The sequence below is a fragment of the Arthrobotrys flagrans genome (genome assembly GCF_004000055.1).
Source record: "Arthrobotrys flagrans strain CBS H-5679 chromosome Unknown unitig_15, whole genome shotgun sequence".
Taxonomy (NCBI): Eukaryota; Fungi; Ascomycota; class Orbiliomycetes; order Orbiliales; family Orbiliaceae; genus Arthrobotrys; species Arthrobotrys flagrans.
The window spans coordinates 256,208-277,861 of record NW_027137545.1 but is presented as its reverse complement, the minus strand read 5'-3'; the positions used below and the strand labels follow the sequence as shown (position 1 = coordinate 277,861).

General features: G+C 45.4%; 4 protein-coding genes across 4 annotated transcripts; 1 reads left to right on the top strand and 3 right to left on the bottom strand.

Moving 5' to 3' along the window:
* Window positions 1-1,432: 1,432 nt before the first annotated feature.
* On the top strand, window positions 1,433-2,838 carry DFL_000068 (uncharacterized protein; the record flags this gene model as incomplete). Its single annotated transcript, XM_067636284.1, has 2 exons — window positions 1,433-2,243; window positions 2,315-2,838. The coding sequence occupies 2 exons, from the start codon at window positions 1,433-1,435 to the stop codon at window positions 2,836-2,838; spliced, it is 1,335 nt and encodes a 444-aa protein (XP_067494589.1).
* A 1,731-nt stretch (window positions 2,839-4,569) lies between these two features.
* Window positions 4,570-6,596, bottom strand: DFL_000067 (uncharacterized protein; the record flags this gene model as incomplete). The annotated part of the gene is made up of 5 exons (XM_067636167.1): window positions 4,570-4,591; window positions 4,655-5,001; window positions 5,069-5,912; window positions 5,977-6,320; window positions 6,390-6,596. The coding sequence occupies 5 exons, from the start codon at window positions 6,594-6,596 to the stop codon at window positions 4,570-4,572; spliced, it is 1,764 nt and encodes a 587-aa protein (XP_067494588.1).
* A 5,528-nt stretch (window positions 6,597-12,124) lies between these two features.
* On the bottom strand, window positions 12,125-14,273 carry DFL_000066 (uncharacterized protein; the record flags this gene model as incomplete). Its single annotated transcript, XM_067636053.1, has 6 exons — window positions 12,125-12,514; window positions 12,583-13,102; window positions 13,169-13,299; window positions 13,360-13,667; window positions 13,733-14,063; window positions 14,121-14,273. The coding sequence occupies 6 exons, from the start codon at window positions 14,271-14,273 to the stop codon at window positions 12,125-12,127; spliced, it is 1,833 nt and encodes a 610-aa protein (XP_067494587.1).
* A 3,004-nt stretch (window positions 14,274-17,277) lies between these two features.
* On the bottom strand, window positions 17,278-18,027 carry DFL_000065 (uncharacterized protein; the record flags this gene model as incomplete). Its single annotated transcript, XM_067635939.1, has 1 exon — window positions 17,278-18,027. One exon carries the CDS (start codon window positions 18,025-18,027, stop codon window positions 17,278-17,280), a length of 750 nt encoding a protein of 249 aa, XP_067494586.1.
* Between the last annotated feature and the right edge of the window lie 3,627 nt (window positions 18,028-21,654).

The window sequence follows — 21,654 nt, the reverse complement described above, 5'->3', positions numbered from 1 at the left end:
ATAATGGTGTCTGTCCCCAATGCCCTAGCAAGAGGAGGAATAATAGTACAAAATCCAATGTTGGCATTTATTACTTTTCTTTGTTCCCAATGATAGTACTTCGTAGCATCGTCAGTTTAAGACAGACCCTGCGCTATAACTGTAACTAATTAAATACGATGCCAGGAACTTACAGAATCGACTCTGTGAGTTAGAAGACGACGATAGTGAGCTAATACCAATGAAGCAACTTCAAAATGCTAAAAAGTATATTTCTTTGATAGCGTATGGTGAATGATTTCTGCACCTGATGGCTTCCAAGGTTTTGGCCGAATATATGTATACGAAAGAGAAATGCAGATGCTAAGGATATCAAAACTCCGCGGGAAGGAGACGGAAACTTTGGGGGCCTATATACCTGACTATTTTCCGAACTACACGCATGTTTAGAGCGGTCACATAATTAAGGCGACGAAAACCCGCTTTTGGGGAATGTTGTTTGGCGTCGAGACTAGATACGACGGGGGGATTTAGATATAATTTCTGTTGATTTCCTGGATCGTTATCTCCATTCACTTTTTCTCTTGATATAACGTTGGACCTTAGGCAGTGCGTTTTAAGTTTCATTTGGCTCGTTTTATTGCATGTTGGCTGTCTCGCGCACAGACCTGGATCTGCGCCTGATCTCAAGGTTAGGGCATGCTAGTGATGTTCTAATGGTGCATTGGCTACCAATCGTACTTATTTAAGTCGTGAACACTACATTGGGCAGGAAAGAAGCAGTTTATTGATACGGAATTACGGAGTAATAAAGGCTTCTTGTGATTATGACCGTTATTGCAGCCTTCAATGCATATGAGGACGTTAAGGTGATCGGAGGTGGAGTTTTTCTTGCATAGTCTATAATTCGGATTGTGTCCTTATGGATCTATGTTGTCTCGCACCCAGAACTAGTCGGGATCCATGGAACGATCGTCTTCAAATCGAAAAAATAACTCCCTGTCACAGAAGTAATATTCCTATAAGACTTCGAGGCTACAGGCTTGGTGCCCGGTAAAGCTACCTAGCATAGCTATTGATAAGCCCGCTGTAGTTTAGACACAAGATAGGTTAGACCCGGCCAAAACATAGGCTGTTCAACAGCATGCTGTTTTCTCTTGCACAGTCCACCTAGTTGTGTAGCCTCGAGACCAGGCTACTAGTTGTGTTGTTATACATAATACCACAGGGATGCTGAATCTCGTGCGTGATCGCATCGTGCACACCGCGTGCCGCGAGGTTAGGTCTCCAATTAGAGTCCGTGGTTCGCCCCCCATTAATTAAATCCATCGCAGAGGTTCCATCGCAGTCCCAGAGTTGGATCGAGACACAGATATATCGAGGTCTTTGAGACGGTACCGCATCTTACCGCGCAGCAGATCTCGGTGCCGGCCGCTGTGCCAACCCAAACCCCATGGCCAACACGACGCCACATCACGATCTATCGTCCAAACTCGAAAACTTACCATACGACATAAAATACCTTATTTTAGAGAGTATTTCTGATTATGATACCCTCGTCAGATTCTCGAAACTCTCGCGGGCGTTCTACAACATCTTCCGAGAACACCGCCGCGCTCTATTCCAACATTTCATGTTCGATGAGGCGTCCGAATATATGGAAGAGAGCTATTTGCTCGCCTGCCTAGGCGGCCGGCTGACTAGCGGTACCATGACTGTTGCAGAGTTGGATAATTTGTATCAATGCTATGCAGACAGCCTATCGCTAACAGCGTTTGAGCGTCCCTGGTACTACACGGAAGTTCTACGCGGCGGTGCAAAGATGAGGGCGAAAATCTCTGAAAGTCACAAGGGGATTAAAGAGCACTGCGAGCAATTCCTGCGGAAGGAGTTGAAACCGAAGATGAAGCTCCGCCCGATAAAAGAGGATGGAACAGATTACGATGAGCTACCACCAACAGACTCTGAGAGGCGCAGAGTGATGCAAGGACTTTACAAAATATGGCTGTTGCTTAAGTTTCACCATGTTAGGGTGGCTGACCCAACTGAGTTTGCCCCTGCGAATCGGAATGTTGGAACACCGAGTTATCCATTGAGGGCAGATGTTGCGCGATACTTGAAACTGTGGGACTACTGGGATCTAAAGGTCGTGCAAGTATTATTGCCCATATTTTGGAATGATATGAAAGCCAAATATGACAAACGAGGGGAAAATCTTATTCGAGAAGCTCTCTGCAATCACGAAGGGGACCGCCAAGACGATTGTAGGTCGAGTCCATTCTTAATTTCCGTGGGTGTTCAGCTTTATCTTCGAGCGCTTACACTTTAGGTGCAGATACATATTTCACCTTGTTTTTGAATACCACTCTTCATCTATACTTCCCGCATACTGGGCTCAGATGGATCAACACCTCGTCGAATGAAATAGAAATCCAACAACATATCCGGAGTATATCCGAGTACCTCTCTGATAAGAAAAACAGGGCGCACTTCGAATCGCTCGGGGACTTCACGGGAATAGCATACATATACTTCCAACAAGTTCACGGTTCTCCCTTTGACGAGAACGGATTTCCCGGACCAGAGGCGTTTGACGATGTTCCACTGAAGCGACTTTGTCGACCTGGACGCGCTATGGATGAGTACCGCAGCCAAGGATTAGAAGGCAAACGGCGTTTTCTAAAATCTCTAAACCATGCAAGTCTAGCGCAGGCGGATCTTCAAAGTTGTATGTGGGATGATTGGAGATTAGAGTCTTGGGGGTACCTGATCCCGAACTTCACATCTTCATTGACTGGAGACCCTACTGGTCCATCAACGGCAGCGATTGAATACCAGCTTGAGTCATTTGAGTTGTAGATAACGGATTCGCAGGGCTTATGATCTTAATCATATCCTGGGAATGTGGGTCATTGCTATCACTAAAGAACGTCAAACCACCACCTTCTTATGTCGCCTGTATTATATCAAGCGGTTATGCCAAGCAGTTAGAAGCTGTGTCTTCTTGACCACCTCCAAGACAACCACTTTCCTCCCTAGATACCTAAGCAAAAATGCCAACAACATCCCTCCCAATCGATATCTTACACCTCCTTTTATTAGAAATATCAGATCTTGACTCCCTCTATTCCCTGATCTTGACCTATAAGTGCTTCTACTTTGTTTTCATTCACACCAAAAGCGCAATTCTCTCCGTGGTGCTGGAGAATGAAATCCTGCAACACAGGCACGACGCCTACTTTTTGGCTCGATACCACGACGATTTACTATATTCGGCGATTCCTTCCGAAGCCAACTTTTATGAAATTATTGGGAAATATGTAAGCCTTCGAGGTGGCAATGAAAACACACCTGATTTGGTATTACCCTCAGTGGATGATCACGGTTTACGGGACAAGGCAAGAATTCATCATGGGTGTATTCGATCCACATGTTGACTTTTATTAGACAAAGAACTTGAGGCTCGTCAAAGGAGTGAAAGTGGGAGTTCGCCGCAGGATAGCCAACACATCGCTGCGACACCATCCGAAAAGCAAAGAGCAATATCCGCACTGTATAACCTCTGAGTTCTAATTTTAATCATGGGAGAGCGAGCGAGCATGCTATAGGGATACAAAAGGTTCCAACCAGACAGAAAAAGCATAGCTGCGATCTTTGATCAATGCGATTCTGGGACTTTATGGCTGTTAAGACCTTCAAGAATCTTTATTGGAACATTTGGCGCTGTACGCGGAGGCTTGGGAAAACGCATGTGGCATACCATCTTACATTTATTCCGCGCGCGATTTTAATCAAAAACGTAAAGGTTGGTTAAAAATTCATCTTTTCAGAGTTAAATTAGGAGGCTGATCTTCATAGCGGGGATAAAAATGTATCTATGTCAATTCTCCTGCACCATGCAAGATTATCCCGATGAGATAAATCAGTGGATAGAACAGCGATTAAACCCAGAAAAACTCTTGAACCGGTCAAGGAAAATTCTTACAAGATCCAGGCCCGTTAACGGAAAATACCGGGCGAGGCCAATTTGGAATTGGGCAGCGATATTTGGGGAATACTTGAATGGAAAACTTTGGGGTGTGGATGTTAGTACGCGGGATGCGTTTAAGGACCCGAGATATGGGGGGCTTTGGCCAAGGGCACCGCCTAAAAGACTGTGCCGAGTTGGTCATGTACCATTTGGATTTGATAAAAGAGATGGGATTAAAAGTTGGGTGAGGCCGTTTAGTTGGCGCGATAGGATTGACTTTGGACTGTGCTCGTGGGACGATTGGGGGTTGGAAAGGTAGGGTTATGTATTACCAGAATTTAAGTCTGAGCCTGAGCCGGGGACGCAGGACACAGATATTTTCATCAATTAGAGGTAGAGTGGGTGTTTGAGTTAGTAGGGGATGTTTGGGGCGTGTAATAGTTGTATCAATTGATCAATGGAGAACCAGGAAGTCATAACTTGGCGCTAGGAGACGCTAGGTTATTGCGGCACAGACATTCAACAACTGTAGAAGAGAAATGCACCCGAAGACATAGTCCCCGAATGTATAGTAGCGTCTCCGTAATAAATTTCCTGGATTATTTTATCCTCACAATTCCTCAATACCAGAATGACCCGTGCCTATGAAAATCTGAAGTTAGAATCAAGGTTGCGGAGAATTATGATTGTGGGCTCAAGTAATACTTATCCGACCACGGCCTATCCGTTCTCTCAAACCATAAAATATGACTATCTGGGACCCTTTTCATTGCCTCATCAATCGACAGTAGCTTCCAAGATGATACCGGTTGTCCATTCTGGTCCAACTCGGAAGTAACGTTGTAAAAGAATGGATGGCGAAGAACCCTTCCAGTATCTGGATGGTCCAGGGTGCCTATCGCCGAAACCTTAACATTGAGTATATTTCCTTCTTCATTCCGGAAACCTATAATCTTCTCCACATTTTTGGCTAAAGGCTGATCACGCATCACAATTTTCTGCGCCCGCGGGCCGACAATGCGACAGACTTTGACGGTTTCAGGAAGGACTATCTACGAAAAGATAAAATCCGATGGTTAGTATATGATACATCTTCCAAAAGTTGATGGTTGTACCAACCGCATTTCCTTCCAGATAATTTGGGTCTATAGCAACTTCCTCCAGCTTGGGCCATCCATGCGGGAAAAAAGCACCTTCGTACGGAGCGGTATGATTTGTCATATCCAAAAGCGTATGTGGCCCATGGTAAGGGGACAAATGTTGAATCCACAGTCGCTTCAGCGATCCCGCGAGGTGCTCTTTGATTAGATTCCACTTTATCCCCCCTTCCCAGGGATGGAGCGCAATTACTAACGTTTCTAGCTCCATCGTTCCAATGTAAGGTATGAATCCACCAAAAGCTAGATTACTGCCCGTTTCAAACAACTGCAGTGATTTTAACTTCGGCGTAGAATAAACGCCAAGCGAGGTCAAGAGGAAAGCATCGGCACGTTCGCACCGCTCTAGACGAAGCATGCGAAGGTTTGAAAAATTGATAAGATTGGGCGCGCATTCAAGCACTTTGTCAAGGTATGGGAAACCTTCGATATGGAGGTCCTGAATCCGGCGAAGGGAGAGTTCAGTCGAAGGGAGACCTGCAGTTAGTCCTTGGTATCCTCGGTGCATGAGATATCTCTCCAGCTCCGATTCAGCCGGAGACTTGATTGCCAACGATTTTAAAGTGTCTCTAGAATTATGCAGTAGAGTCCAGGTGTCGGCGATATGCCTTGGATATTGTAAGTCCGTTAAAATAAGAGACTGGAAACTGGGTATGGTAACCGATCCCAATTCTTCCGAAGTGTTAACCCCATGCTGGAAGAGAAGTGTTATAGGAATACATAGTTGATGCAAATTTGAGTGTTTTCCAAACAGAAGGGCAATAGGAATTTTGTCGATGCGCTCCAGGATATGGCGTCCGGTAATTCTATTTTTGAAATTAGCTTAACCTTTCTCATCTAGTTCCCTCTTTAGTTCAAGTATAAACATACGAGAAACATGTTAATTGATCCGGATGTAATAACTCGAGGAGGGTCTTTAGATCATCCCTCGAAGTCTCGCGGGTATCAAAACTATACTTCCCAGGGCGTTTCAAAGAAATAAACCCTAGTCGTCTAGGCCCTGCGGGGAAACCGGTTACGTGCAGTCTGGATATACGAGATATAATATCTTTGTTATGTTTGATGAGTTTCTGTATAGTCCCACTATCAGAACCGCCCTCGTTGAGAGAAACAGTGACATCTGTATATATGTATTCGAGGGCTATCCGGTTGAATAGTTTGCATGCTTGACGGAAGTTCTGGATATCCGTACTAGGAGGTTCGGATTCCCAAAGCTGTATATATTGTTAGATATTCTATTGATTGCATTCATAAGCTTTAATGATGTGTCTTCGGTGGAATACCAATTCGAATATGAAATGTAGGGTTTCCGTTGGCAATAACGGAGGCCCTATGACCCGAGGGGCTGTGGCGGATCTGGAACTGGATTCGGCATCGGAGACTCCTGTACCCGTCTTTCCCCACAACACTTTTCCAATAGCCTTCGATGACTCGAAAGCATGCTGGAAGCCGGATGAGAACCGCTTTTTATCAATTGGCCTTCCAAACATAGCGAATTCTGTGAATGCGACGTTAGAATATTGGGAAATGAATACAATTTCTTGACTTTAGAAAGGGCTGTCACACCTAATATATATGGTTGGTTTGTTCGGCCATGTCAAAGTAGCTCGCCTAAACTTGCCATTGCTCTTTGGGCTAACTACTGCACAGAAATTGCAACATACAACTTGTATTTTGTATGTACTAAGTAGTTGGCTACTTCATGTCCAGATACCCACTTTCGAGTCTATTAATGTTATATTAAGAGCTGTGCAAATTTGCAAAATTTTTAGTGTGCTCCTTTGACCTACTTGATCTTAGCTACAAGGAACCCTACAAAGTCTAGAATTATGTAAGTATGGTTTATAGACCGATTTCTACGGCCCGCGAGCAGCGAAGTTGTAAGTAATTAGCTAAGTATAGTATAAGCCAAGTGATTGTTGCTCGAGAAAGGAAAGGAATATTCCATATTGTGACGTTGGTGTCTTCAGTGGATGATGTGGCTAGAATTCTATAAAATTGACCCATGTATCTTCCTTCGGCATCGGTCTATATGGGGTGACTAGCTACATAGCGAAATGGGCCGGTTGCAGAATCAAGGTATCGATTGAAAGAAGTTTGGGCTTAGGCGTATCAATACGAATATGCAACCTAGACGCCTACTGGTTGGATCATCGACCCTATGGCATAAAGTGTTAGGTCTGCTCGCGATGCATATAATATCAACTCAGGTCTTATATATTTTGGATGGCCTGATCTTCCAAACCCATGTAATGCATTTCTAGATTATAGATGCGAAAAATGTGTCAAATGCCTGCAATGCTATACTATAAAAATCCGAGGCAGGATATGGTGGTCAGTTGCTACTTGGCCACCGAAATCAAAGCTGAGAAAGGATGCATGAACTCATTTCGGAAAGAATAGCCGACCGATTGAGCCAAGACCTTAGCATCTCGGTGCACTTTTGTCCCACCCAACATCATGGAGATGTCAAGGAACAGAAATCTCCTGGGTCAACTTGCTAATATCATAAGCTCCGTACTTCAATGATTCCAGCGACAATTGCGCTCGGTGCGTGGAAGCCAGAATGGCTGCGACGAGCCATTCGCCCCTAATACTCTCTTTGCCTCGCTGAAACCGTAAATGGCTCTCCCACCGAAAACTCTACAGATATATATCTCTCCCAAGGTTGAGGATTTCTTCCAAGAGAACGTACCAGACTCCATGATGCGTCGCCGCCCGATGCAATTAATGCTACGCTGCCCTCATCTGCTGTTTTCGCTGTCGTCTGAGGAATGCGAACTTTTAACCGAACGGACTTTTGCTTGAAGTAGTCGGTATCTCCATAAGTAGCGTTAAAATCTCCATTGTACCCCAAGCTCAAGAAAGATGAGGCTCTAGATAATGCGCCCTTTCACAGAGCATATACGCGATGTTCCGTAGTGGATAACCTGCTTGCAGTTCCTCGTATCCATCATTTTGTGCAAATAGGGCTTCGAAGGCGAGCCTGCGATGACCCTCTGCATCGCCATCATGGCACCGTAAAATCGGGGGCGGGATTGTTTGGTAGAAGTTTAAGTTCTGCTGGTGCTCTGGAGGGGGTTGGAGAACGACGATAGTTTGAAGCGGATGTTGAAATGAAGTATATAATTTGTAAAGTTTGGGAGGAAACTCGGGGCCTTTGGGTCTTGTCCTGATAAGGAGGGCGTGGAGTTTCTTCCAAAACAAAGGTAGAGTATTGCTGCTGTCAACTGAAGGAGGGAGATAATGGGAAGTGGGTGAGCGAGGATGGAGGCCTGTAATCGAGTGATATTTGAGAAGCTAGGATGCAGAGATAACCTCGTTCTAAGTGCAACAAGAAGCACAGCACGAACCAAGTAGCTCGAGAGGTGGGATACGGCGGAGGACTAGCCGACAATCTCGGAGATTAAAATGAGACGCGAAGAAGATGTATCTGGCATTCTATCCAGCAGCTCCTTTCAATAATCTCGATATGGATATCGATGGTATGTTTTGAATCAGGGGGTACCTAGGTGGTTATCAGTTTGAAGAAGAATTCAGCGCGTCGATACATGAATTGATCATGGCGGTCTCGAAACTAGAGGGCCATGTTCCTTTGATTGGCCCTGTGTTATTTTGGTTGCACAACACATAATATTTTGCTATTTGAGGATACTATCCTCAAACCTCGTGAATACAAAAGTACTTATATACTGTAGGGAATTTGATGGGGGTTTCAAGAATTTCGTGTATATCGAAGGCGTCTTAATAGTCCTCGAAAATGGCTTGATTACTGTGAAGCCCAATTCAAGATCGACTATTTTCTAATAGCCGGCCTAGAAGCTTCGAAGACAGACACTTTCCCCCTACAGAGGTAATATACCTTGGAGTAGTTTCGTCGCAAGGCCCTGGATTCGGGTGATGTAATGTATTGATGCTGGATGTACACTTCATTGAGTACACAGCAACGGGTATTTTAGTACCGCACGATAGGTAACATTAAAAATACAAATCACTGTGGTATACCTAGCCAAGCAAGAACGCCCGTATACCGTATAAATCCAACCGTACCCTAGATGCTATCGGAGTTTAATGAAGCCGACTAATGTTTCATTTGCCTAGGATGTGAGAATCACCGCGCCACTGGCTCATATTTAAGCCGGCCAGCGTCAGTATTGAGTTGCCAAACTAGCTCACACAATTGAATGTTTCTTGTATCTATCCGTTCCGTTATATTGCTCCAACAATGCCTTCATGGCCGTTGCTGCAGTCGTAACTGTGAAGTTCTGCCACTTTTCATTTTTATGGCAGTTAGCGTAATCGCAGATACCTGTGACGATTATGCATGGGAGAGTATTCCAGGTTCCTGCCCCTTCCAATTCGAAAGCGATGACGCCTTGTTGCCTGGCAATATCATCACGATCGGTCCCTGATTTCACCGCAGTGTCGCCAGATTCCATTCGGCCAAAATGCATGACTGGCTGGAACTGACCGATTGAATCCGGTAACTCAACCCCTTTATTCCATGCTAGCCTCTTTCTCGGCACAACCCGCTATATACACCAAGAGGGTAAACCTTTGTAGCTCCTGCGTAGGCTCGCCGATGCTTTTGCAGCATCAACTTTGCTGATACCGGGGAGAAGCGTAACCATTACGTTGTTCTCTCCAATCCTACCGTTCTTGTAAGTATTTTCATCGCCCGGGGCGCTCCTATATGGTTCCTCGCTCTCGTTGTCATCCCAAAAATGGTCGATAAGGAACTCTACCGCTTCGTATTCTGTTTTAAGAGCGCGTATTACCGCGATTTCGAATTCATTACGACTGAAGGGGTGTGGATGTAACCTCGGGGTATGTGGTCTGCTTAAGATACTACTAGGTCTTGGGTAGGCATTGCGAAGATTTGAAGAGTTAATAAAGGGCAGCCGAATCTACGGTTTATAGGAACATTGCCATGTAGGGCAGGGCTGAAATATTGTTGACATATGATGGGAGTGGACTCCGGTGCTATTGTCTTTGGAGTGGACTTTCTAGTGGAATGCAAGGGGCGTTCCTCGTGGCTGGTGGATGGATCGAGGGCCACATTCGGTATCGCTAGTAGATACTTCAACGGGCCGACAATTTCTTTCTATATAATTGATTGTCGGGTTTCCAATTCTTTCTGTGGCTCCATGGGATCAAATTGTGTGCTTCCGCGTTCAAAGAGTTCCCTATCAAGGCATTTGTCTATAACTGTTTTGTAGAGGACATCGCAATCTAATCCTTTGTTGGCTATTGATGCAAACGTATAGCAGTCTCTGGTTTTCTGATATGTATATGGTTCGTTGCCTTGAAATTCGGGCGACAGTTGTCCCCCAGTGATGTTGTGGTGAAAGTGGTATAGGAGTGGTGGACTTAACTTGTTGTATTTTTTATTGTTCAACACAGCTTGGCGACGGCGCACCCATTCGTTTTGTCTATAAATTGTAATCTGCTATGCTGGGTCCTGTCGGGGGACATCTTACTTACATACGACATATACATACACACATACAGACGAACATTCACCAGTTTACAGTATTCTATGTTTTATCCACAAGCGCGAGCTCTTGTTATTTAGGCCTTTCTTCCAATAGACACTTGTGTTCCCTCAGGCTTATAGGCGGGCCTACCGCCCACCGCTCTATACCGTCCATTTACCTATGTATAGCTGGTAGTCTCCTAGAGACCATATCACTACCTCACAATGTCAATTAACATCATAGCCAAAGCTAGAATGCCAGGATAGCGGTGAAATAGAAGCCCTTTCGATTAGGAGTAGTACTCACCGATATACTCGTCGGCGGCCGTGAACTGTGGTACGAGGCAGGAGGTATATGTAGCTAAAACGTAGTTTCGTTGGTTTTCGGTGGCCCTTTCTTCTTCCAAAAACTGAATATCGTTATATGTCCACGGATTTCTCATCCAGTCTGACTCATAATATATTAATATTGTCAAACAGACTTTGCCAGGATATACGCAAAGCGGAATTTGTCCGCTTTTGACATTTCGCCTCGAAACCTTTCCAGAAACTCGGCGAAAGGGACACCTTGTGCTGACTTGATGTTACGGAAGGGTATTGCAGAAGATATATTCGCTCTCAAGGTCGAGTAGGAGTCCGAGCCCTCTAGTGCTAAATTAAATCTAAGGCAGACGTTTATTCTGCTTTGCGAATGCTTACATAGATCTCCCGGGAACAATTCTTCACCTTCAGGATGTTCTAGCCGAGCATATAGTCTTTGAGCGATCTGGTTTACCCGCTTCTTTCCAGCTTTCTTCCTGTAAATCTCAAATCAGGACCAGTTCTCAAGAAAGGAGCATCTTGGTTACGCATACTTTACAAACATCATTGTTTCGTGCCAGCTCTCGCATAGTGGGGAGTATTTTCGGAAACGAGTTGGAGAAGTAGAGAACGCCAACTCGAAGGGAACGTCCTCTTCTTGGTAGTTGCGAATATGAATGAGGGAAAAACAGGAGACTGTTTTGTCGTCAGGGAGGGCAAGGGGAAGAGAAAGTTGTTCGGACAGGGTTTTCAGGGAAGGATGAGGGCGTGAAAATAAGGGTGCGAGAGGAATAAATAGTTAGTAAATAGCTATAGTCGACACTGGTGTCAAGGACCTCAAAAGGATTGGGCGCGCAAAAGTGCCTAAAGTAGAAGCAGTTTGGTTCAATAGGGAGAGAAGTTTATATTCCTAGGTATTTTGAACCATTGTACAAATCATTTCGGATCATATTTTGTGAGGGAAACCTCTGATATCCCAGCGTACCCGCACACTGCAGGCTTTTCGGAGTGTGCGAGATCGTATAGCTATTGGGGTTTCCCTAGATACAACAGAGTATATTACTGAAATGGGGATAAAATATCAAATTATATGTACTGTACCAAAATATATACAACATTATAACCCTGTGGTATCAAATTACTATATCGAGAAGGGAACCTCCACACGAGTAGGCTAGCTCGCTGCTATTTTATGAATAGCCTAGACTCTGGTGCTACCAATTAAAATGACTACCTATCTACCTAGAGCATATTTCTAGCGATGATAGCCTCCAAGACAGACTCATAGCTCCAAGTAAGATCTCGGGCACCCTGGTTGAATCCAGTGTAACGGTTGAACTGCTCGCTCATGTTACCTTCAGCGAAAGCATGTCGCCGAATAACAGCCATGAATTCATCACCAAGGCTCTTGAAGCTGCTGACGATGTTGTTGAACTCCTGGCTTCCGGCCTTGTAGCTTCCAGGAGTGGCAGATGGGTAGGCACGCTTGAAGAGGCTAAGAGCGGTAGGGGTAATGTTGACGGATTGAGCGGCCTTGAAGTCTGAGGCGGCGGTGTAGAGAACATGGGCAACGGTGGCAGTGCAGATGAACCATGGGTTGCCTTCACCAGTTGTGGCGTGGCCATCGTAAGCCTAGTTATCGTGATAAATTAGCATACTGCTACTCATCTTACAATTCTCATCGGTGTATTAAAACTTACGTCCTCGGGATAACGTCCAATACCGAACCCAGGACCGTGGGCATTTCTGTTAATCATGTACAATCCCTGGAAGGCAGAGATAAGGGCATCGGTAGTGGCCAAGACCTCCTCACCACTTGGCTTGAAGATGTATGGGGCCTTCAAAGCGCCGAGGAGAACACCACAATCTAGTCCAGATCTGCCGTGGATGTTGTGGGTCTCGACAATGTATCCCTTATCAGCCTTCCAGAAACCCTTGATGGTGCTAACCATGCTTTCTGCAGTCTTCTTGTACTTCTCAGCGGCACTATTGTCGCCTATAAGCTTGGCGAACTCGGCTCCCTCGATCATGGAGCGGTAGGCGACAATGATGGTGAAGTAATGCTGACCCTGGATCTCTTCCCAAAGGTCAAAGGAAGAGTGAGACCAGTAAGATACAACGTATTCAAGGTCGGCCTTGATGATAGGCTGGAGCTTGTTGCGGACGTAATCATCGTCGGCCTTGATATAGGCGGCGGCGAACTTCATGAGGGTGTTGGCTCTAAGAGACAGTTAGCATCCACGAAGATACGCATTGCTGACAAGTTTAAAGCAGGTTGATAGTTACCTGAGTGGTGGGCCATCACGCTGAGGGCGTCCCCATGGCTCTGTAAAAGCAGTGCCATCAACGTGGAACTTTGGCTCTCCGAGACCTCCACTGCTGAATCCACCGCTCGGATTGTCAACTTTTTGCAATTTCTATGCCAAATTAGTATATCTCGCGGTATCATATGGTGCTCAGCGACCGTGACAACTTACGGCTTGAGACTCGATCCAGTCTTTAATGTAGTCAAGATCAGATCCGTCTCTGAGATAGTTTCCAACAATGTGCTCCATAACAGTAGAGGCATCACGGATCCACTGGTACCAGTAGTTGGGGTCATGGGTAGATGGGGAGGCAACAACGACTCCCTTGGGGATATTGGTGTTCTTGCTAGACCCAATGTTGCGCTTCAAGGCAGCTTCAGCAAAAGTATATTCGCTGGCAAGCCAGTCCTCGAGAGTAGGAGCCTTCTTGACAGAGATTCTGATCTTGGCACGGCCAGGACCGGTGACAATTGGTGGCACTATCCGTTTTATTAGGGGAAAGTTTCCACCTCGAATTGAAAATAGAGGAACCATATACACTTACAAACGGCAGTACGAGTGGTAATAACTGGGTCCACAGTAGGAGTGCGGGTGGTAACTGGTGGTTGAGGAATAGGAGTACGAGTTGTAATGGGTGGCTCGCCAACGCTGATGGTGTAGAATTGACCAAATGGTGGGTCATAGAAGTACCGGCCATTGGTAGTGTATCTGATGTAGAATCTCGTAGCTCGTGGTGCCCATCCATTGAAAACCCAGTCTTCCCAGCCACTGTTGTCTGGGCCAGCAATGCGACTGGCAGCAATTGGCTGGGTTTGCCATCTTTCGCCTGCAGCGTAAAAGATTTCAACGTGCTTATACCATCCGAGGTCCAAAATCTGTATCAAGCTGTTAGCTATTCTGCGCCGATAACCTTGAGATGCAAGATAGCCTACCCTCAGAGAACCGGAGAGCAACTCGTCCCGTCCATACTGCCACCTGTTCAGGAAGATCTCTCGACCTCGCTTCTCAATGACACCAGCATTGGCGCATGTTAAGAAGATACACAGAGCCCCGATTAGGGTTGATAGTTTGAAGTTGAACCTCATGATGGCAGAATCTAAGGTTGTCGAGCAATTGACTAACAATCTCTCATACAGCCAAAAGAAAAATCTTTCACAACTGTGCGCTCCTCGGAGCTTATATATCCTGACAACTTACCCCAGAGTTCTTACCCCAAAGCTGGCTCGTCCATTATTGGCAGACATGTGCTTCGTTAAATTGCGCCCAGGAAAACGCCAAATCTGGGCAGTAAATCGAACTAGGCCATGGGCCGTTGCATAGATAGCACATTATCCGTGGGTTAGTGCGGGGAAAAAAGATTGGATCGGCCAACCCGCACCCTTGTAGCTTGGGAGCTTATACACAAGGCCCTAGGTGGAGGATTGGGAACTTAATAAATTTCCCCGAACAGGAGCATGAGTATTCGAATAGGTACAGGGCATGAATATCTATGTGCGCAAGGTATGTCTGTAGAGTTTGCAGATTGAGCGGCATGTGAGCGCCATTTTTGGCCCATGTATTAGGAAAGATGAACTCCGGTTAAAAAGGGAGGCAGAATAGCCCTTGTGGTTGCATTTTCTCCGGCGGGACGTCGCATGATATATCATCATACCGAATGTCCATATAATTTCCAAGAACCAATGCTACATGTTGCTTGTAGTTCAGTTCTTTTTGAGCGATGTGGGGAATCTCCAGACGATATGCAAGGAGGACTCCAAGCACCCAAGCGACGGGAAGAGAAGGCACATAAACTTGGTTCATGCCGGTTGCCTTTCGGGCCCTAGTATATTTGAGTTGGTACCTATTCTCAGACTGTGGGGTTACTAACTTAAAACATCCCTGTAAGCCACTTGGAAAGTTTGTACAGGGGGTGTGCTGCAAGACGGTTGACATGTGCATCTACCACAACGAGATACTAGATTTGGATAACTATCAGGGAATCATGGTTGTTGATCTATCGTCAATGGCCTTGATTGTACCCCCTCATAGATTAGCCAAAGATATGACGCCGTATACCTTCGCTCTTGCGACCGTAGATCCCGTGTCGACATAAACCGATCTGACGTCAAGATGGCGAGGCCGACGTCGTGACGACACTATACTAGCCGTCGTAGGTAAAAATAAACGACCGCATAAACGGAAGACGAATGTGCGCGTTTTTCTAGCAACCCTTCTACTTTAAATTGGGAGCATTCGGGCAATACCCAATTTCCTGGCTGGATGAAGGCTCCAAGTTGGGGTTTTCTGCGATCTTGTGATGAAAAATTTGAGTAGTATTCTTCACGTGATGCATAAAAACAAAATCTTTGAGCTTCTCACCTGGGAATCTGTTTCTTCAATCTGTTTCAGAATGATCTGACCTTTTAACTTCCGAGATGCCGTGCTCGCCGCTAACGCAACCCATATAAGAAACGCTGAAGCAGAGGTGTACATCTGTGTGGCCCCAAAGGCATGGTCTATGATTACTGTCTTTCCTCGAATTTTTCGGTGGCCTGCCAGATGTAAGAACAACTTTAAACGTGGGATCCTCACATGCCGAATCTAGAGCCCACGCAAAAACTTAATCCCTGCTCGCCTTCCTCTTCGGGAACATCAATACAGACGCACAGAAATCTGCAAATTCTGTGGTCTGGCTTTCACCAACGCTTCGCTGTCGCTCATTGCTGCCTTCAATAGGCCCTGAAGTTTCCTTCGAAGAGTAAAGTCTACGGTTCCACGGGGCCCTCAAGGTGCGAAAACTTCTTCGAATGTGGCGGCCTTCGCTTCCGTACGTCTATGCAATGTAATGCAATGCAAGTTTCTTATTCCACTCATACATCTTTCAGGCACTCTGTAGTCTTGTGATAGTTCCCCTCTTATGATTCTCCTCAACCATAGTGCACGATTCGTAAAAACCCGCTCGAAGGGACGACAGCCGTGACCGAAAATTTTCCCCGATCCCTGTTCTTTGGCCGGGCGGAGTTATTCTGTGATTCTTCCTTGGAACATAACCGCCTTCCAGCCACGTATTAGGGCCGAGGGATGTCGGGGTTCGGTCAGCAGTAGAATGCTAGGTACCTTGGATCGATTGACAATGAGAGCGCTAGTCGAAAAGAAGCTTCACGAACAAAAACGGTTTGGTCTTGTCTTTTTGGGTGGAGAAACCAGAATCCAACAAACTTGGCAAAAGAATGTGTTGTTTAACTCGCTTTAAACGGTTGGACCACTCTCGGCCGATAAAACCGCTGCATGTGTATACTGTGGCTCATGCGATTGCTGGTGGCAGCCGCCAGCAGATATAACGTACAAATTCGTCAGAAGGGTACTACTATTTCTTTTCAACTACTACACATGGTTTGAATGTTTTTCCCTTTCAAATTAACTTACCCCAAAGCCTCTTAACTCACCAGTTACTAGTTTAATCACCAGCCTATTCACCAGCCTGTTCACTACTAGCCTACTCATCAGTTTGTTTGTTAATTTGTTTATGGGTGGGAAGATTACTAATTTACACATATTAGCTGATTTGGGAATTTGTTTGGGATTTGATTTGAAAACTGGCTTACCTACCTACTTGCCAACTTAATAAATATTAAATAAAATGAAAAATTGTATTAGTTATGCGTGTATAAACAAGCTTATCAGTAATAAAATATTCATAAACAACCAATTCACAAACGAACTACCACAGCATATCACACATTGGGGTGAAGTAGTAAGTGGGTTAAAAAGCAGAAAGTTTTAGGTAAGCCAATAGCAGGCCTGCAAAAAGGTTGGAAAGCAAGGGGTTTGAAATGAAAAAATGTTTAAATCATGTGTAGTAGTTAAAAAAAAAATTACTAGTAGCATACTTTTGACGGATTTTGTACGTTATAACAGGTACAGACCGCGATTCTTCGAATTGGTACATGGTACCAGTTGAATTACAACCAAACTTCCAACAAATAGGTTTGATAGCATCCAACTACAACTTTTTATACTACATATGGTCTGAATAAGGATCGCTCGTACACCACCTAATATACAAATTGTGATCACGAATCCCTTACACAATCGCATCTCCAATCCTGCTTAATCTTTATATCCAGGGCAATTACCCTCTCGACACCCTTCACAAAGCTCATCAATATGCGGCGGCATCTCTCTCTTCTCCTTTGGCCGCCTTATCGGTTCTAATTCTCCTTTCCAAATTAACAACCTCCTAGCAACTCTTTCAACATAGACATCCACATCTAAGTTCATACGTCCCAAACTGTCACACTTTATACACCGTTGGCTGTACACCTGTGCGCTGTAGCCGAGTTGGCCCCCTTGTTGCTTATACCCTCGAATAACTGTGGCCATTATACCAGTTGCCCATCGTTTTTTGCAGTTCGGGTTGGAGCATTTGAAGGAGCCGGTTAGGTTTGTTGTGTATTCGTGGGCGCCCGTTCCGATACTTGATTTGAAAACGATGTTTTCTACCTGTTCAGCAACCATGGAATGATGCTCTGGGAACAGATACCAACGCTCAGGGGCTCCTGCCGAACTTCCAGAAGATCGACTACCGCCAGAACCGGTTCCGCCGGAATTGCCGCCGGAATTAAAACCACTCTGATTAGCAGGACGACTACTCGAGTCCGAGTCCATCTGCAACGCTGACATCGAGCTCGCTAGAGCCGCCACAGACGGGTCCTCAGTTTCCGCTCTCCTCCGCCTAACTCTTTCTTGGTCAATCATTCGCCTTTGATCCCGTGAATAATTCAGCATGTCGAGTTTATTCAACTCTTGTCGATCCATGGCCCGAAGCTTTGTGCGGAATTGCTTATTGGTGCTCGGCATAGTGGGCGGTATGGCCTCTTGTCTGTAGCTATTGTGACTCAGATGTTTTTGGAGATGTTGGGCGTATATGGGAAGTATCGAAGGTATATAGGTGGTATGTGATGCTAGAGTAAGTACTCTACATCTGGATGATATAATTCCGGGCCGATAGACCTTTAATTTGTTAATATTGGCTCCTACGCTCTGCCGCATATATCTCAAGTGACTATTAATTATATTGATGAGGAGCTGCCCGGGCACCAAAAATAGGGTAGGTATAGACAAACAAACCTTAAAAAAAAGACAATGAAGAGCTGATTACGAATACTTGGTCAGGTAATACTCTTCATTGACTCTATTCCAACGAATAGCTTTTAAGAGGATTTAGATATCAAGGCGAAGACGGCAAATTTGATTAAATTGCAACGGTCGAACGAGTGGCACAAGACGCCCGGAATGTCATATTCCAAAGCCACGTGACACGACCGCGCGGTCACATCAAATGTTGCCTGAAGTTATTTTGGCGGGTGTATAAGCTACAGTCAATGTGGAGATTTAAACTCTAGCTCGTTCAGCCGAGAAATACGTCAGCGCATTCCTTATATGCATTACTATACGACCCATATCATGACTCCACTTGCATCATTAATCCTTAACCGGGATCCGGTTAGCTGTTATCGAATTATCCCTAACTGAAACTGCCTTCAACGCTGGTAATTCTGACCCTATTCGCCAGTCGAGTAGGTATAGTCATACACCCTACACTACTAACGTTGAACAGTATATAGGGATCCAACAAAGCACCTCTCATGGCCCCAGGTACTTCCTAGTATACGACGTAAATATACCACTCCTCGCTGCCCTCGCTACAAGCCCTTCTATCAAAATAATCGCAGTCGAAAACATGCCAATATTGATAATGCAACCGGAAACAAGCATATAGCCTCTCCACATACAGATCCGTCTCGGCTAAGGCAAATATCCTCTTGACTGATACTGCAAATACGCGGCGCTCGCGAAAAAACGGACAATCATCCCAAACCCTGAAAGTACCAGAACCGCAATGAAATACACGAATATACAGCTCGCCTCCTCAGGTTTGGAAGATGGTGGTTCAGCGCTCACGTGGCTTGGATCTTTTTTATGAACCAGTATAAGCTTTTTGCGTCCTGGTGGCCGTCTGCGACGATATCGTAATGTCCGTACATATAAGTTAACGGTATGAGAGAACAAAATGCGCCGACACCGAGAGCGAACGAAAGGAGCTGCACCAGGTCTACAGCATCATCCGGGTTGCGCTTGAATAGACAACATAAGGTATTATGGATGACGAGCCGACCTGGTGCCCAGCGCATGATGAACATAAAGGGACCGTACCTGAACCTGAGGAGTTCATGGAAAGCTCGAATAATCCTAAATCAATCTCGCCACCACTCTGAGCCGACTGTTTTAAGAAACGGCCAATGCCCATTAGGGGACGGTTTAGGCTCTGGCGCAAGGTACCCGGGGAGTTGCTCCTCTTCATTTATCGTGCTGACTTTATCAAGTGCCTCTTGCATGATATCTTTAGGTATCCATGCCAATGGCATCGACAATTATGGCCGTGCTCCTGTTGGAGGGGCTGAAGGTGTTACGTGTGGCCCGCTTGGAGGTGGTCATTCCTCAGGCGATAAGTTGTATGATGAGACGGTGCCTAAGGCCGGGAGCTCCGGCATCGTTGCTGGACGGCTAGGCCCGGCCTTAGACTCAAACATGTACATGTACACTCCTCGAAACTCATCGTTGGGTCGTAGTTCTAGTATGCTGTCATGTTTTGGGTTTGGCTCGGTGACGGGTGAATATATTGTCTCGGCTTCAGGCTCTGGTGTCGTCTCAGTCGCAGCCTGTCATTGGCGCAATATCCGCATGTCTTATCGGCTCAACATCCGTGTTTCTTGCCCACTCAGCCGGTGTAGGCGTTCCTTCGGATCTTACTCGATGTTCTCGATACGGTGGTGGCGCACCATCCCTACTCCCCCGAATTAGCTCCATACTGTCGATTTGATATTAACGACTGGATTATATATCTAATTTACCTTGTATTAGAAGAGCCTGCATCTATGTCGGGTGATTGCTGCCTGTGTAGACTGCGACTAAGAGAAAGTAGGGAAGCTGTTCGCCAATTTTGACGTCGTGATATATCTACGGTCGAACTTTGTATAGCAAGAGGTTTAAGTTGAGATGCATGGAGCATGAAAGTTCGTCGCTCCACCAGCCCGTCCTATTTCAACCGATCGAATTCCCCTTCTTCGTAGTGTATTTATCGTTTCCTTTCCTATAATACACAATGACATTTATGGTCTTGCGTCAATCACTCTTATTAAAGAATTCTGATTTATATTGAATAAGTAAGTACAATGCACTCACTGTATTACAAAACCACTGGCTACCCCCTATCAACCATCCAAACACCCCAAAACGCCACTGCCATAACAATCCCGACTCCCAAATCTACCAAAAATGCCCCTCCCCTCTTCGGAAACCTCCAAGTCCCCAATATCCCCAACCCATGCACTCTATCCACAATTTCATACACCATATTCATCCAACTAGTCACCAATATCCCCGGTACCATAACATATGCAACTATCAAAAATGCATACGCCACATCCCTTCTCGTCTTTGCCATTTCCTTATTTTTGAAAGTAAGGTATTGAGAGTAGAATAGTAGTCCCAAAAAGAAGGTTACTCGACCTACTCAATTCCACTAGTCTAATAACCGAACGCAAAACTAATTAATATCGTTTCTCGAAATATTTAGGCCAATCCACATCCCGAGAAGTATCGTCGACGCAATTGCCCTTTCGCCAAGACATTAACATATATTCTGCCGCAATTGCTATTTCCGGAGCATCGAGGCCAACGCAAAACGCAGTGTCGGGGGAGACTCAGTTGTTCGTCGTCAGGCCATTGAAGACCTGTCTAGTCCCGCCACGGCTAAACGGCGTAGAAATAAATACCCCCCTCCCCGAAAATATCGTTTCTATTGTCGTACCATCCTTTTGCTGCTCCATGAAGAATCTAGATCGGAGTTCGACGTTCACCATCCTCTGGTTGACTAGCCAAAATGCAAGGTCTAGGGTCAATACAATCTCAACTGCGGAATACAAACCCGACCCAACGGAAGTATACCTTCCCGATCCTACAACCCTCCGCAAAACCACCTAACAGGATATATCCTAGCATTACAACCCCTCCAAGCGTTTTCTGCCTTGCCAAACTCTCCACTGCAAGACTTAAAGCCTATAACTCAAAAAAACAAACATTAAACAAACGTCAAATATATTAATGCTACCCAAAAACAAGGGTATATATAAGCGACAGAATTAATCCCGGCGACCAAGCCCGACTTTATCCAGCCACGCGGAAAATTCGGCGATGTCTGCCGGCTACCACAATTTTAACGGGGTCGCTTGTTACGCCCTGCCCCGGAATATACATATCCAGAGTACCACTAGCTAGCTAGATAGGTATTTTGCCAGTTGGTTAAACGGGTTTAATATCAAACCTGGGGACGTTACCATATTATGATATGAAGCGATTGAAGAACAGGATCAACCATGGATAAATTGGGCATATGATGTGAATTTGAAGAAAAATATAATTTGG